Source organism: Oncorhynchus keta, chromosome 37 (genome assembly GCF_023373465.1).
Source record: "Oncorhynchus keta strain PuntledgeMale-10-30-2019 chromosome 37, Oket_V2, whole genome shotgun sequence".
Lineage (NCBI taxonomy): Eukaryota > Metazoa > Chordata > Actinopteri > Salmoniformes > Salmonidae > Oncorhynchus > Oncorhynchus keta.
In genome coordinates, this window is record NC_068457.1 from 11,801,966 (window position 1) to 11,819,544 (window position 17,579).

The 17,579-nt window shown below is 42.9% G+C and overlaps 1 protein-coding gene across 5 annotated transcripts in view; it reads left to right on the plus strand.

The window, feature by feature from the left end:
- The window catches only part of LOC118370203 (tyrosine-protein phosphatase non-receptor type 4-like), a 31,252-nt gene that overhangs the window by 655 nt on the left and 13,018 nt on the right, over positions 1-17,579 (plus strand). For 3 of the 5 annotated variants that reach the window (XM_052499124.1, XM_052499128.1, XM_052499125.1), the window contains exons 2-13: positions 3,764-3,918; positions 11,998-12,105; positions 12,193-12,210; positions 12,813-12,855; positions 12,952-13,030; positions 13,168-13,212; positions 13,323-13,375; positions 14,638-14,758; positions 15,110-15,197; positions 15,402-15,490; positions 16,375-16,438; positions 17,380-17,552. In XM_052499124.1, coding sequence (XP_052355084.1) covers positions 3,781-3,918; positions 11,998-12,105; positions 12,193-12,210; positions 12,813-12,855; positions 12,952-13,030; positions 13,168-13,212; positions 13,323-13,375; positions 14,638-14,758; positions 15,110-15,197; positions 15,402-15,490; positions 16,375-16,438; positions 17,380-17,552 — 1,019 coding nt within the window. In that variant the 5' untranslated portion in view covers positions 3,764-3,780. The remainder of the gene's footprint in view (positions 1-3,763; positions 3,919-11,997; positions 12,106-12,192; positions 12,211-12,812; positions 12,856-12,951; positions 13,031-13,167; positions 13,213-13,322; positions 13,376-14,637; positions 14,759-15,109; positions 15,198-15,401; positions 15,491-16,374; positions 16,439-17,379; positions 17,553-17,579) is intronic. The other 2 variants (XM_052499126.1, XM_052499127.1) reach the window with 1 other exon arrangement.

Sequence of the window (17,579 nt, forward strand, 5' to 3'; positions counted from 1 at the left end):
CAGCCTTATAGGCTACAGTTAACCAGAATGGAACCGAACAGAATAGAGTGTGCACTTCTAACCTATGTCTGGTTCAGGGAGGGAGTGCAGGCCAGGGGAGAAGGTAGAGGCTAAATATATGTCTGGGTCAATAGATGGATAAACCTCTTTCTTGAATCAAGACACAAAGAGACCCCACTGATTCTGAATACAGGTAGGCTACACACTGGTTTAGCTGGTTGACATAATGAACTCCACTCAGAATTACATACAAGTCTTGTTTGTCTGTAATAATGCTGTTATGACACATATTCATGTCGTATTCATGCTGCTGGATGCAAGACCCCGTCCTCGGTTCCTATCACAAGAAACATGGACGCTCTAGTTTAGTGCACCGACTGACTTGATAGAAACACTAGGCTTCTAATCTACCTGCTGCTACAAAGAAAGGCTGAGCGAATAGAGCGTCACAGAAACAGCATCGTCCCTGGAATCTATAGAATCCCCACTGATGTCATCATAATATTCCCTCCCCTGCCTCCTTGCTGACCATAGTGGAATATAGAGGAGCAGCCATTTGCTATCACACAATCTCAACTGTCTCTCTCTCTCTGATAAAGAGCTGCAGGGCTATAGTGGAGAACGACGAGAAAGAGTGGAAAGAAGAGGAGGATTGTATCCTACCCACACGGCTCCATCTCTCCATCTCTCTCCATCTGTCCAAAGCAGCCTCACATTTTTAGAGACTGGGTCAGTTATTGTCAAGTGCAAGGCTTTTTTTGACAGTGCAGTGAATGAGAGTGATGGAGTACATGGGATTTGATTGGGGAGAAGGGGGAGTGTGCTGAAACAGATGAAACCGAGCAACGGAGTGTGTGCTGCAGACAACGGAAAAGTGTGTGGGAAATGACAAACACATATGTGCTCATGAAGCTCTAAAACAGGATGAATCACTAGGGGGTCTACACTGTAGTGTCCCTACGTCCACAGTTCGGGGTGGTGAGTTAGTAGCTACACTGCTGCTGGGGCTAAATATCTGAATGAATGAGATGTGTAGCAACAAATGCCAATGGAGCTTTAAGAATGGGAGAGGAGGAAGGAAGGAATCAGGGAGAATGAGAATGGCCTCAAAGGGTGTTCTATCAATGGCAACGCTCTCTAACCTCTAGCTCACAGCCATCGACAACATAATTGTGTTTGTTAGGCTATTCATCATTATGCTCAATTCTGTGTGGACATATGTTGCAAAGGAATGCAGCTGATTTAATTTGCGACCCAGAATCCTTTTCAGAGTGAATCTCTTCTGTCGTGAACAATGTTGTTTAGATTTGTGCCCAGGATTAAATGGCTTGTTAGCTACTGTTGGCTTTAGCCTCATAATGTTAAGAAGGCTTACTAGACGAAAATGAGTGTTTGTTATTGGACAAGTCCAAGCAGTCCCTCCTTGTTTTAGTCCATTTTTTTCCTGTTTCATGCCTAATGAACATGACCCTTGTTGTTTGTACTGTATTCTCTTGGGGGGAGAGATGTGTCTGAACTGTACACACAGCATGCTAATCCAGTGCTGGAGTGGGTGGGAGTGTTTCAGGAGCCAAGGTTTAATAAAACGATTATGTCCCTTAGCTGTCATAACAGTTTATTGTACACAGATGCTTTGAAGAAGGAATGTAGCCTAAGTACACAATATTTTTCTGCTTTATAACCCATAGTTATACCGTGTCAGATAGGTAATGCTGTCCTGTTGTACTTGGTGTGAAAATACTAAGACAACGGTAGGCCATTATATCACCTGATTGATCTGTAAAGCAATGTGTAACCTACTTTATTCAGGGGTTAGTTTACTAACTTCGGTCTAGGGCCTAGGAGTTGCATTGGAATTCAAGGTAGCTCCTCTGCATTTGGCATGGTGTCTGTCTGGTCTCTCCACGCAGCCCCAGCAATCCAGAGCTGTGGCTCTATTACTGAAAGGTCACTCAGCCCCAGAGACTCAGCCTATGATTTGAACTCTGTTATGGTGGGTGGTGGTGTTGGCAGGCGAGCCAGGTTGGAAGCGGGTTACACTGACACTGACACACAGTCTATCTGTTCCCATCCCTCAAGTTCATGGTTGTTGGATGGACCCACCCCACACTCAAGGCTAGCTGCCATGGTCATTCACTGCCAACTTTGTGTGGTTGTCCTGGATGCTATGGTGACAGAAAGTGCAGTAAACAAACACAGTGATAGACAGTAAAGGTCAAAGTAGGTATATATGGATCAGTATGTTTATTAGGATTCTGCTGTGACTGTTCCATGTGTTGACATCTGCACACTGGGGGTGATGTTTTTGGACTGCAACTTTGTTCAAAGGAGGGCCTACGTTGTAAATAACCTTAGTCTAAACCTGAGACTCATTGGGATATTTGGCTTTTTTCTATTGGTAGGCGTAAACAAAAACGGTCATGTCCTGAATAGACTTGAGTAGATAATAAGGTATGATTCAGGCCAGGACAGCTCCACTCCCTAGATATTGTTTAGGCCTAGTTTGACCATTTCATTTAAGAATTCAGAACATGGAAAACATAGACAAAGTGCATGTGAACTGTTAAAAACACGTTTAAATAATGGGAAGGATAAACATGATAGAATTAATAGCCAGTAGGTTTTGAAGCATCTGATCCCTCTGATTTAACCTATAACTGTGAGAAGTGGGGACCCGTGACAGGGTATTGGCCGATGTGGGAGTTCTGGAGACGGGTCCAGTGTGACAACACTGTACAGCGACTCAGCGTGTCTTTGTGTGTTGCACTGTGACATTCACAGGAACACCATTGTCACTGACAAAAGCTCTGCTGCTGGTGTGGCCATTGTTTATTTCGGGACCTTTCTGAGTGCAGTCAATGGATGATGTCATGCAGGAAAAAGGTCAAAGGTGATATAGCCAAGCTTAGTTGTTTTAAAACCATTTCTATGTTTCTGCAGTCACTTTTCTCCCTAAAATTTGATATGATTGTGAAATATGATTTTAATAAGTATTTATCACCCTTGCCCCTGTTATTACAACTTTATAACACAGAATTAGGCCTAACAGCATCCATCAGAGAGAGTGTGTGTGGTGTGTGTGTGTGTATGTGTGTGTCTGTGGGGACTCTGGTGGGGATGTGAAGACTGCTAACCCTCCTGGGGAAGTCCTCTTTAGTGTGTGTAGCTCTCTTCCTCCCAGCAGTAGTGAACTGGGTCATGCCTCACTCAATCCTTTCATTGTACTGCAGCCTGACTGTAAGAGCATGGGCCATAAAGGATCAAGGACCTTGCATCTGACGGGGATCTCTTTCTAGATATTACTAGAATGAAGTATGACATCATCAGCCTCAGTCACAGATTTAAGGAGGAGTGCATTGTCTTTATTCTTTTTACTTGACTCAATTATGCCGTTGCCGACTGTTTAAAAAGAAAAATGAACAACATCTTGAAAAATAGGTATACGGGTGTTGAAGAGGAGGCGAACCATTCTCCATTGCATTTTTAAAACTTAACTAGGCAAGTCAGTTAAGAACAAATTCCTAGCCCAGCCAAACCCTCCCCTAAACCGGATGACGCAAGGCAAATTTTGCGCCGCCCTGTGGGACTCCCGATCACGACCGGTTGTGATATAGCCCGGTATCGAACCAGGGTCTGTAGTGACGCCTCTAGCACTGAGATGCTGTGCCTTAGACCGCTGCGCCACTCTGGAACAATGTAATGTATTTAAATGCAGTATAATATAAGGTCCCTAACCCTGCTGTTTTGTTTCTCTGTGTTGCAGACCCAGTCTGGACAGTAATGACCTCACGCTCCCGGTTGCCAGCTGGCAGTAACGACAATGTCCGAGCATCAGAGCTGGCACAAGACAGGCAGCACACAGAGGTGGTCTGTAATGTTCTTCTGCTGGATAACACAGTTCAAGCCTTCAAAGTTAATGTAAGTACTGTACTATACTACTCCTGGCATCTACACTGACTGTACAGCCATACATCTCACCATAGAAAATGACTGGGTTAGGACCTTCTCTCTCTTCTCTAGACCAGTTGTCTATCAATAGGCTACGCAATAACGAAGTAGGCCTATAAAGATAAATTAGACTTTGTTTAAAGGGCAATTCTGCCACTTTTCAACCTCATATTCATTACCTCCAGAACCATACCAGTGTCTGCATATGTGAAAACAGCGTGATTCTATGATCTGTAGTTAAAAAGATAAGGAATGTCTTTTAAAAAATGCTTCTCTGACATCACAGGGTAGGATTAAAACTAAGAAAAATTGTGATTTTCGAAACCTGGAGTGAATTTCTAGTCAGAGGGAGGGTATTTTCTTGCTCCCCACAAATCTTAGTGTTTAAAAATGTCATCGGGTAGAACTTTTTAACTTAAATATTTTCTATAAGATGTTTTTCACATACAGTGCATTCGGAAAGTATTCAGACTAGTGATGCACCGATATGACATTTTTAGCCGATAGCGATATCCGATATTTTCCTTGCCCGAAAAACAATACAGATATTTAATTTTAGTTCCTTTTTAAGCATTCTAGTACAGTTAAATAGTTAACACACACACATGGACTCAGCGGTCTAAGGCACTGCATCTCAGTGCAAGAGGCGTCGCTGCAGTTCTTGTTCGAATCCAGGCTGTATCACATCCGGCTGTGATTGGGAGTCCCATAGGGCGGTGCACAATTGACCCAGCATCGTCCGTGTTTGGCTGGTGTAGGCCGTCATTGTAAATAAGAATTTGTTCTTAACTGACTTGCCTAGTTAAATAAAGGTTACACACACACACCACACTGATCAAAAAGTTATTTTATTGGCATTTATGTATGTCCCCATTACCAGTAAAACATTATCAAAACATATTTATTTCACTTACTTGCTGTGCTGTTTCGTGGTTCATTTGTTAAGTTGTTTCATTCTCAACCAGGATTTCTATGGAACGCCGTTTGGGTCTTTGCGTGTCAAAAAATATAATATTTAACACTACTAGACGTGTCAAATAAGCTTATTGACCAATCAGGACCTGAATATGACTGCACCCGTCACCTAATAATTTAACGCATTCATAATTTTTTTACGTAGTTATTACACATTGATTACACTATCACTCTTATTTCATATGTCACAACGATTCATATATACCTATGCTATGATGCTGGTAAAGTTGTCTCGCACACCTACAGACTTGGAGGGGAGTTGCAATGAGGTTAGTGGAAGAACAGCATAATGACAATTACAACAATACTGAATGAACACTTATTTTAACTTAATATAATACATCAATAAAATCAATTTAGACTCAAATAAATAATGAAACATGTTCAATTTGGTTTAAATAATACAAAAACGAAGTGTTGGAGAAGAATGTTAAAGTGCAATATGTGCCATGTAAGAAAGCTAACGTTTAAGTTCCTTGCTCAGAACATGAGAACATATGAACGCTGTTGGTTCCTTTTTTAACAAGAGTCTTCAATATTCCCAGGTAAGAAGTTTTAGGTTGTAGTTATTATAGGAATTATCGGACTATTTCTCTCTATACCATTTGTATTTCATTAACCTTTGACTTGCACTTTAGTATTGCCAATGTAACAGTATCGAATTAGCGTTACCCATGCAGAGCAAGGGGAACAACCACTCCAAGTCTCAGAGCGAGTGACGTTTGTAACGCTATTAGCGCACACCCCGCTAACTAGCTAGCCATTTCACATTGGTTACACCAGCTTAATCTCGGGAGTTGATAGGCTTGAAGTCATAAACAGCTGCTGGCAAACGCACGAAAGTGCTGTTTGAATGAATGCTTACGAGCCTGCTGGTGCCTACCATCGCTCAGTCAGACTGCTCTATCAATCATAGACTTAGTTATAACATGATAAGACACAGAAATACGAGCCTTAGGTCATTGATATGGTCGAATCCGGAAACTATCATCTCGAAAACAAGTTTATTCTTTCAGTGAAAATCAGAACCGTTCCGTATTTTATCCAACAGGTGGAGCCTGGGTAATTTTAGATATCTGTCATTAATAGCAGCATAGCAGAGACAGCAGAATGTCTGGCATTCTGGTTTTAAAGGAGACTCCAGGGGTCACTAGCCAATGGACTGAACTGCAAACCTCACAATGGCTTTTCCGAGCCAAGCATAAGGGATATCTGTCCCGTCTGGTGTACTGTGGGGAACGGGGGCAGAGATGCATGATGTTAGTGCATTCCCCCTAATTATAACACGCACCCAACAGCACCTCAGTCTAACCCACGACCATTTCTGTTGCCCCGATACTTTTTGTTCTGTCCTGGGTCAAATCTACTCTGCTGCAGCACACTAATCCCCTGGTCATGAATTAAGATGAGTCCATTTCAGGGACTACAGAGCTGCCATTGTGGAGTCCTTTGTCTTTACTAGTACCATGCGGGGCTAAACCAGGTAAACGCTTCACTGCCAGTGAATACAGGCCCTCATGTTTGTGTGCATATGTGTTTCATATGGTTTGTTGGCGGTGATGTCGGTTCTTTTCTCTGGGAACCATCCAGTGTGCACAGACACGCATCATGTATACACAGGTGAAGTCAGTACTGAATGACAACTGACAGCTCCTTTATCATGCCCACTGGCATTCTACTGCCATGCAGGCACCACCTCCAATACTTGCACTGCACAGGGAATCTACAAGAAGGCTTCTAACAGGCAAAAAAACTAAACAGATTTAAGATGTCTTTGGTCCATAATAGGCCTAGCCTATACTCCAAAATTAAACACATTCGAATAATCGGCTTTGAGTGGATCATCATCCACACTGGGTAGACTGGTTACCTTATGCTACGCTCCAACATTTCTATCCACAAGTCTGGGAGGGAACTTATAGCCCTAGGCGATGCTGTTGGTTGTGCAGGGTAGCTAACAGTTAGCCTACAATTATAGTGCATTTTTATTTTGAATGCCCTAGTAATAGTTTTATTTTATTTTAAATGTATTATTGTTAATTGTGTGACATGACCTTTTAGCTACAGAATATCTCACCACCGTGCGTTTCCATCTCCTCTCTCTCTCCTTCATTCCTTTAGCTACAGAATATCTCACCACCGTGCGTTTCCATCTCCTCTCTCTCCTTCATTCCTTTAGCTACAGAATATCTCACCACCTTGCGTTTCCATCTCCTCTCTCTCCTTCATTCTTTTAGCTACAGAATATCTCACCACTGTGTGTTTCCATCTCCTTCTCTCGCCTTCATTCCTTTAGCTACAGAATATCTCACCACCTTGCGTTTCCATCTCCTACTCTCTCCTTCATTCCTTTAGCTACAGAATATCTCACCACCGTGCGTTTCCATCTCCTCTCTCTCCTTCATTCCTTTAGCTACAGAATATCTCACCACCGTGCGTTTCCATCTCCTCTCTCTCCTTCATTCCTTTAGCTACAGAATATCTCACCACCGTGCGTTTCCATCTCCTCTCTCTCCTTCATTCCTTTAGCTACAGAATATCTCACCACCGTGCGTTTCCATCTCCTCTCTCTCCTTCATTCCTTTAGCTACAGAATATCTCACCACCGTGCGTTTCCATCTCCTCTCTCTCCTTCATTCCTTTAGCTACAGAATATCTCACCACCGTGCGTTTCCATCTCCTCTCTCTCCTTCATTCCTTTAGCTACAGAATATCTCACCACCGTGCGTTTCCATCTCCTCTCTCTCTCCTTCATTCCTTTAGCTACAGAATATCTCACCACTGTGCGTTTCCATCTCCTCTCTCTCTCCTTCATTCCTTTTCATTTAGCTACAGAATATCTCACCACCTTGCGTTTCCATCTCCTCTCTCTCCTTCATTCCTTTAGCTACAGAATATCTCACCACCGTGCGTTTCCATCTCCTCTCTCTCTCCTTCATTCCTTTAGCTACAGAATATCTCACCACTGTGCGTTTCCATCTCCTCTCTCTCCTTCATTCCTTTAGCTACAGAATATCTCACCACCGTGCGTTTCCATCTCCTCTCTCTCCTTCATTCCTTTAGCTACAGAATATCTCACCACCTTGCGTTTCCATCTCCTCTCTCTCCTTCATTCCTTTAGCTACAGAATATCTCACCACCGTGCGTTTCCATCTCCTCTCTCTCCTTTATTCCTTTAGCTACAGAATATCTCACCACCGTGTGTTTCCATCTCCTCTCATCTCCTTCATTCCTTTAGCTACAGAATATCTCACCACCGTAGCTACAGAATTTCCATCTCATCTCTCTCTCCTTCATTCCTTTAGCTACAGAATATCTCACCACCGTGCGTTTCCATCTCCTCTCTCTCCTTCATTCCTTTAGCTACAGAATATCTCACCACCGTGCGTTTCCATCTCCTCTCTCTCCTTCATTCCTTTAACTACAGAATATCTCACCACCGTGCGTTTCCATCTCCTCTCTCTCCTTCATTCCTTTAGCTACAGAATATCTCACCACCGTGCGTTTCCATCTCCTCTCTCTCCTTCATTCCTTTAGCTACAGAATATCTCACCACTGTGCTACAGAATATCTTGCGTTTCCATCTCCTCTCTCTCCTTCATTCCTTTCCATCTCCTCTCTCTCCTTCATTCCTTTTCATTTAGCTACAGAATATCTCACCACCGTGCGTTTCCATCTCCTCTCTCTCTCCTTCATTCCTTTAGCTACAGAATATCTCACCACCTTGCGTTTCCATCTCCTCTCTCTCCTTCATTCCTTTAGCTACAGAATATCTCACCACCGTGCGTTTCCATCTCCTCTCTCTCCTTTATTGCTTTCTTCAGCGCGCAGAGGGGCTGTCAACAGTTTAATGAAATATGTTTCATATTGATGTTCCTGAACAGATTTCACTTGGTTTCCCAAATTAACTCCTGGGCAGGAACCGGGTTGGAGAGCCCGTGGCATACAGAGTTTGGGCGGAATATCACCTGTCTCACAGCGAGAGCATGTTCCTCAGACAGAGGTCGATGTGTGGACTGAATTAAGTGCTATATTTATTTCTCAGCTGCTCATACAGTTGAAGTCAGAAGTTTACATACACCTTAGGCAAATACATTTAAACTTAATTTTTCACAATTCCTGACATTTAATCCTAGTAAGAATTTGCTATCTCAGGTCAGTTAGGATCACCACTTTATTTTAAGAATATGAAATGTCAGAATAATAGTAGAGAGAAGGATTTATTTCAGCTTTTATTTCTTTCATTACATTCCCAGTGGGTCAGAAGTTCACATACACTCAATTAGTATTTGGTAGCATTGCCTTTAAATTGTTTAACTTGAGTCAAACATTTCGGGTAGCCTTCCACAAGCTTTCCACAATAAGTTGGGTGAATTTTGTCCCATTCGTCCTGACAGAGCTGGTTAAACTGAGTCAGGTTTCTAGACATCCTTGCTCTCACACACTTTTTCCTGTTCTGCCCACAAATTCTCTATGGGATGAGGTCAGGGCTTTGTGATGGACTTTGTTGTCCTTATGACATTTTGCCACAACTTTGGAAGTATGCTTGGGGTCATTGTCCATTTGGAAGACCCATTTACGACCAAGCTTTAAATTCCTGACGGATGTCTTGAGATTGCTTCAATATATCCCCCTAATTTCCCTTCCTCATGAAGCCATCTATATTTTGTGAAGTGCACCAGTCCCTCCTGCAGCAAAGCATCGCACAACATGATGCTGCCACCCCCGTGCTTCACGGTTGGGATGGTGTTCTTCGGCTTGCTAGCCGCCCCCCTTTTCCCTCCAAACATAACAATAGTTATTATGGCCAAACATTTCTATTTTTGTTTCATCAGACCAGAGGATATTTCCCCAAAAAGTACGATCTTTGCCCTCATGTGCAGTTAGAAACCGTAGTCTGGCTATTTTATGGCGGTTTTGGAGCAGTGGCTTCTTCCTTGCTGAGCGGCCTTTCAGGTTATGTTGATATAGGACTCGTTTTACTGTGGATACTCTTGTACCTGATACTTTTTGCCCTTTGCTGTTGTTCTGGGATTGATTTTCACTTTTCGCACCAAAGTACCGTCATCTCTAGGAGACAGAACGCTTCTCCTTCATGAGCGGTATGATGGCTGTGTGGTCCCAAGGTGTTTATACTTGCGTACTATTGTTTGTACAGATGAACATGGTACCTTCAGGCATTTAGAAATTGCTCCCAAGGATGAACCAGACTTGTGGAGCTCTACGATTTTTTTTTCTGAGATCTTGGCTGATTTCTTTTGATTTTCCTACGATGTCAAGCAAAGAGGCCCTGAGTTTGAAGATAGGCCTTGAAATACATCCACAGGTACACCTCCTATTGACTCAAATGATGTCAATTAGCCTATTAGAAGCTTCTAAAGCCATGACATCATTTTCTGGAATTTTCCAAGCTGTTTGAAGGCACAGTCAACTTAGTGTATGTAAACTTCTGACCCACTGACATTGTGATACAGTGAATTCAAAGTGAAAGAATCTGTCTGTAAACAATGTTTGGAAAAATGACTTGTCCTAACCTAAGATGTCCTAACCAACTTGCCAAAACTATAGTTTGTTAATAAGAAATTTGTGGATACGTGCATATGGATTGCCTCCCCCTTGCCCCTGTTCCCGCCCATTTGATAATGAGCCAATCTAAATCGAAACTAATTTGACATATTAGACAAGATTAAATTTAGAATTGTCTGATGGGTGAAAATAGGATCACTTGATGAGAGAACAGCTGTGCAGTGCAGCCTGAGGGAAGGGACAGAGCGCCGCAAGCTTCTTTTCTTCTGCGACTCTCTCAGATCATCAATTGCCTATAGTCTCATCATGCATCCCATATATATTTTAATTTCTGAGACATTAAGGTTTGTATCATTCCCAACTAAAGTTGCCAAATAAGTGAACATCTAGTCTATAGGACCTGTTTCAAATGATCACTTTTACCCTCAACATATCCACTTAATGGGAAAAATATCCTTCTATTTTATTCAGCTAAATTCAATTACATCCTTCTTACTATTGCACGACAATAACCGGATGACAAAATGTCATGACTGCCACAGCCCTTGTGGTGTTTACTTATTTATGCAGATACTGAAGGTTTTCAGTTATTATTCATTTCCTCTACATTATTAATCACTTAATGCCAGTGACACAGTCAAACACAGTCAGAGAATTACTTCCGTTTCAGTGCATGGGGGTCATAGTGAAGCTCCATGGAAACCACTGTTTCACTGAAACATGCCAGTCAACCGGTTGGTCCGGTTTCTTTACATTACTGAGAGATTGCCGTATGTAGTTAGGTGATTGAAACATGCTTTTTTTCTGCTTTCCTGCCTGGTTGACATTACAAGGTAGACTGTGATTGCGGAGCCTCAGTTGAGATTGAGAAGTATGGTGTTCCTCAAGGCTCCATGTGCGGACCAATGGTCTTCCTACTACTAGTAGCCTATGTGACATGGGCCAAACAAATCAGGCAAAGTCACTGTGTGTAGTATAGTTTGTGTTCCTTCCTTCTCCCAGCTCTCTGTAAATAATACATGGTCTGGTTCTGTGTTCCGGATGCCTGTGGTTGCACATTGCCCTGACACTTCTGTGAGACCTCAGTTAGAAACCCAGTAGGGTAAGCATTACACATACTTGTCCAACCTCCAGTTAGAAACCCAGTAGGGCAAGCATTACACATACTTGTCCAACCTCCAGTTAGAAACCCAGTAGGGTAAGCATTACACATAGTTGTCCAACCTCCAGTTAGAAACCCAGTAGGGTAAGCATTACACATACTTGTCCAACCTCCAGTTAGAAACCCAGTAGGGCAAGCATTACACATACTTGTCCAACCTCCAGTTAGAAACCCAGTAGGGTAAGCATTACACATAGTTGTGTGATAGTTTTGCAACAGCCCTCTATCAATTAAGTATTTTTGCGCTACTCTTTATTGGAGGTGTCAATCACTTTATGGCCAACACACTTCTCAGTCCTACGTTGCTTCAGTTGTCTGTATTATGAGATGGTCATATATCTGTACTACAGGATTGTGAAGGTCTTGTCTGGTTTCTCTCCCTGCAGAAGCACGATCAAGGACAGGTCCTGCTGGATGTAGTGTTCAAGCACCTGGAGCTGACGGAGAGCGACTACTTCGGCCTACAGTTGGCCGACGACTCCTCAGACAGTCAGGTGAGGCCTCTTCTCAGAGCCCAGAACCAAATCTCACGTACGCTAGGTAATTAGCGAGCTGCTCGATTGTCTCGTTTATTTCCACAGGCTGTCGCAACAGATCAGGTGAGGCCACCTGAGATTGTGCACGTCGGACTACATTGCAGTCGGACTACATTGCAGTCGGACTACATTGCAGTCGGACTACATTGCAGTCGGACGGTGCAGAATCACTGATCTCCAAATCAACTGGATTCCGAAATGACTTATTATTATGTGATCAGGATTAGCGGATGTACGCCGAGCCCTGCCCCCTCAAACACTCTGACTGGCAGCATAGCAGCATCACATGAATGGGCTCTCTCCAGCCCCTTCAGCAAACTGTGGCGTTTCTGCAGATAACAGTTTGAGATACTAAGAAGGTTATGGGTCATGATCGGCAAACGATAGAGTTGAAACAGCGGCTAGAATAGTGTTTAGAGGCTACAGATTGTGTTTATTGAAAGTTCACAAAATAACAATGCAAATGTTCATTTGTGACAGCTGAAATTCAGACTTTGATACGTATGTATATTTTTGATGATGCTATCTCGCAGGACAGTTTGATTTCTATTCTGAATTTGCTCTAATGTTTTGAGTAAAAATGTATCTTCATTTTTTTTTTTTATGGCCTATTTTCCCTCTTGTCCCATACCGTGTCTGCGGTTGTCTCTATCCATATTTTACAGAGGTGGCTGGATCCAACCAAACCGATTAGAAAGCAATTGAAAAGTATGTTTAATACATTTGGAATATTCTCGAGTATTTTCAATATTCTATTTATCGCTCGTTTTAGTTCAATTAATCTGGCTGTTTGTTTTCCTTCAGGGGGGTCATCACACCGTTTGAATTTTAGGGTTAAATTCTTTGTAACCGACCCCAATAAACTTCAGGAGGAGTATACAAGGTAAGTGCTTAATGGGTGGCATTGTGACAGAAATAAGCAGTACACTATAGGCCTTCCTCTATGCTATTCTCCATACAGTTTGATTAAAGCAGACTTAAAAGCTCTGTTTTCACCTTGCTGTTTTGGGTCCCCTTTAGGTACCAGTACGTTTTGCAGATTAAACAGGACATACTTAGTGGAAGGTGAGTGTGGATTTGATAAACGCACGGCTCTGTATCTGGTTGGTTTATTCAAACATTTGAATAATCCTCATGTAGTGAATTTGAGTAATAACTGAATCCTCGGCTCGCAGGCTGCCGTGTCCGTACATCACAGCCGCTCTTCTTGCTTCATACGCCGTTCAGTGTAAGTACTTCAATTATTCCTCTCAGCTATTCAACTACAACTGTACGGCGGACTTATGGTCGCAAACATTCTGCCTGACACCTTGTAACTAACTGTACTAATGATAGAATATGTTCCGCAGTGTATTTTACTTATCTCCCACCTAATATCCACCATGGGATTTCAAGCATTGAGAGTATGGGGGGCTATTACAGTAGCTTGGAAACCCCAGACCGTAATACTACTTCATACTGTACTTGTCTTGTAATGATGCTGCTTTCATGTGGCCTGGCTGCTGCGGGTCTTTGTTTACACATTGACCCCAATACGCTGCTGAGAGGGGAGGAGTAACAGCACAATCGCCACAACCAGGCTGGCAGCAGGGCAGAAGAACACTGCTCATTGGTTGTTAGCTTAGTAGGCTGGCTGACTGACTGACTGACTGACTGACTGACTGACTGACTGACAGACTGACTGGCTTGCTGGCTGACTGGCTGGCTGACTCTCTCGTGGGGTTGTAGTAAAAGTATCACGCTATGTGGGAGGTATAGAGGTCACAAGAGGAAATGGAAAGTGGCCATGGTGGTCTCACCGCACTTACTGTAATAACAACAATAGAATGGAGGACATTTCACAAGTGCCAGTCTGTCTGTCAGTCACAATTCTGACCAGGATAGTTAGTGTATACTGGGCTATTACTGTTCATTTTTCCCACTGTTTTTACATACTGATGTAGTTTCTGCTCAAATGAAAAAGCAAGGCTCTTTATTAACTGATTCACATTATTGTGCGACATACTTTTCTTAAAGTGCTTCGGAAATAGAGTCACTTAACCCCCAACTTCCTCATGTCTGCTCCCTTTTCAAATGGCACCCTGTTCCATAAATAGTGCACTATTTTTGACCATAACCCTATGAGCCCTGGTCAAAAGTATTGCACTATAGAGGGAATAGGGTGCCATTTGGGAAGAAGGCAGACTGTTTATACAGTATGGAAACACTGAGACACTCAGCAGGACAACTCGTCTCTCTGTCTCTCTTTTCTAAACATTGACAAAAAAAAAGTCAAGTGTTTGGCTCCTCTCAAGCTGCAAAAGTCCTGCTTCTTTCCGTTTGCACACAAAGGAGAAGTTTGACCAGAAAATGTGTGAATGAATGGGAGCTGTGCAGGAGGGAGAGAAGGAGAGGAGTAAAGGCTTCATTGTGCTTCACACACACACACACACACACACACACACACACACTTACACACTCACACACTGTGTGCTTTGTGTTGTGTTGCAGCTGAGCTAGGGGACTACAGTCAGAACGAGAACTTGCCTGGCTACCTCTCCGGATACTCTTTCATCCCCAACGCACCACATGACTTTGAGAAAGAGATTGCCAAACAGCATCAGCAACACAAGTAAGAAGCAATCTCTCAACTGATAGTGTGTGTGTGTGTGTGTGTGTGTGTGTGTGTGTGTGTGTGTGTGTGTGTGCGTGCGTGCGTGCGTGCGTGTGTGTGGATACATTGGTGTAAAACGGGAAATGCACAGAAAATATCAAATAACTTGTAGATTAAACAGGGATGGACTGTGCTCATTCACTGCAGCTGAGGTTGAGGCGGCTCAGACTTTGTGCCCAGGTCAGAACAAGTGCTGTCATTGTTTAGCCTCTCACGTAGATGGTAGCTTGGCCTACTCCCTGAATGGCCTGTGGAGCCAACTAAAGTCGTTCTCTCTCCCTCTCTCACTCTCACTCTTTTTCCTTTCAGGGGACTGCCTCCTGCCCAGTCAGAGTTCAATTATCTAAACACAGCACGGACGCTAGAGCTCTATGGAGTCGAATTGCACTATGCAAGAGTAAGTGTTCAGTTGTGAAATGGAGTGATGCATGCATACTATGCTCCCCAATCAACCTTCTTCAACGTGGTTTCATTAGACAGTGTGGCGGTTAGCACCCTCCTCCATTGCCCAACTATAGGGTTTCTGTTAAGTAGAACCCATCCACAGGAAGTCTGGACACCTTACAATCCTCCCTGCCCTTTTTCCCCTCCTCCGTTACAGGATCAAAGCAACACTGAGATTTTAATCGGAGTGATGTCAACTGGGATTGTCATCTATAAGAACAGGGTACGAATCAACTGCTTTCCATGGTGAGTCAAATCAATTGAGTATATTTCCACATTCAGCCACATTCTCCATATAGGGGAGCCATTGGATGGGACACACAGATCCTAAAAAGTTTTATAAACTGGGTGGTTCGAGCCCTGAATGCTGATTGGCTGACAACTGCGGTGTATCAGACCGTATACCACGGGTATGACAAAACATGTATTTTTACTGTTCTAATTACTTTGGTAACCAGTTTATAATAGCAATAAGGCACCTCGGGGGTTCGTGGTATATGGCCAACATACCACGGCTAAGGGCTGTTTTCAGGCACTCCACGTTGCATCGTGACTAAGAACATTGTATATTGGCCATATACCACACCTCTTCAGGCCTTATTGCTTAAGTAGCAAACAGTAGTAGCAAACATAGCATGAAAGCGGCATTTACGATGCTCTACTTCTTTTCATGGCCCAGATTCAGGCATAACTTACTCTAGCTCTACTGTAAAGTGACAACATGAGCCCTCTCCCCGCTGTCTGACCTTGCCCTACTCCCTTTGATGGGTACAGCACAGTGAGAGTTTATCTTCATGAAAAGAGACTTCTGTAGAAATGAGTAATAGCGTAACTGTGTCAGGTTGGGACACAGTGCGGTCTACATTTAGACTCTCTCTCTCTCTCTCTGAGTCATGCTTTAAGGAACCAGGGAAATAGGCCTGCAGGCACAATGGAACCATAGAACACTGAGCATGATTTGTTTCTGATTAAAGAACCGAGGGGATTCTTATGGATGATAACATGGGGAGTATGTATTCTCTAAGCTTATCCAGTGGCTTCAGAATGCTGGATAAGTTCGCTGTTGTGTAGGAAATAAAGGGAGAGATCCCATCCTGTGGGTGACAAAAGCTTCTATTTCTTTCTTTCAGGCTACAGATTGTAAAGATTTCGTTTAAATGTCGACAGTTTTTTATTCAACTCAGAAGAGAATTGGTAAGTATGTCCTGGTTTCAACTGGGATTGCATCCCTACTATTGTGCGAGCTCAAATTCTCTCTCGTCATTATGAATAATACATAATACAAAATATACATAATGCACTTTGTGTGTGTACTAGGCTGGTCATATGAAACTAAATCTATAATGATTTGATCCCAACTAGGGTGTCTGGTAGTGGAAGACACACAAAAACACCTGGTTGAGAAATGCAATCCAAGGAGACCTTTAAAAGCAATTGTAGAGTACTTGATATCTAGATGAATTGATGTCATGCGCTTATAATTCATGTATCCGAGTAGAGAAGTACTACAGAGCACACCATAGTGTCTGGCCTAGAAGAAGCCATCTCATGGCCAGCTATGCAAGTCAAAGGGTGATTTCTTCCTCTGTATCCGTGTTCTTTTAGCTAGATCTGTGTGACATCAGTTGATCAAGTGTGATAATCCAATCAATTGTTATTGGTCACATACACATGGTTAGCAGATGTTATTGCGAGTGTAGCGAAATGCTTCTCGATCCGACAGTGCAGCAGTATCTAACAGGTAATATCTAACAATTCCACAACAAAACCTAATATCTAACAAATTCCACAACAAAACGTAATACTCACAATCTAGTAACGGAATGGGATGAGAATATATAAGTATAAAATATATGGATGAGCAGTGACAGAACGGCTAAGATGCAATACATAGTAAAGAATAGATAGTGTAGGATAGAGTATACAGTGTATACATATGAGATGAGCAATGCATGATATGTAAACATTCTTAGTGGCATTATTAAAGTGACAGGTGATCATGCTGATCTACTGTACCATGCTTCATGCTGTACTGTACGCCTAAGTGTGCTGAGCCCACCACTAAACTCGCACTCTCTCTCTCTCTCTTCTCTCTTTCCCCTCTTTGTCTCCCTCCCTCCTTCCTCTCTCTCCAGAATGAGAGCCGTGAGGCGCTGTTAGCCTTTAACATGGTGAACTACCGAGCCTGTAAGAACCTATGGAAGGACTGTGTAGAGCACCACACCTTCTTCAGACTGGACCGACCCTTACCACCACAGAAGAACTTCTTTGCACATGTCTTCCAACTTGGCTCCAAATACCGCTACTGGTGAGTGGGCCTGGGGAATGTTTGACT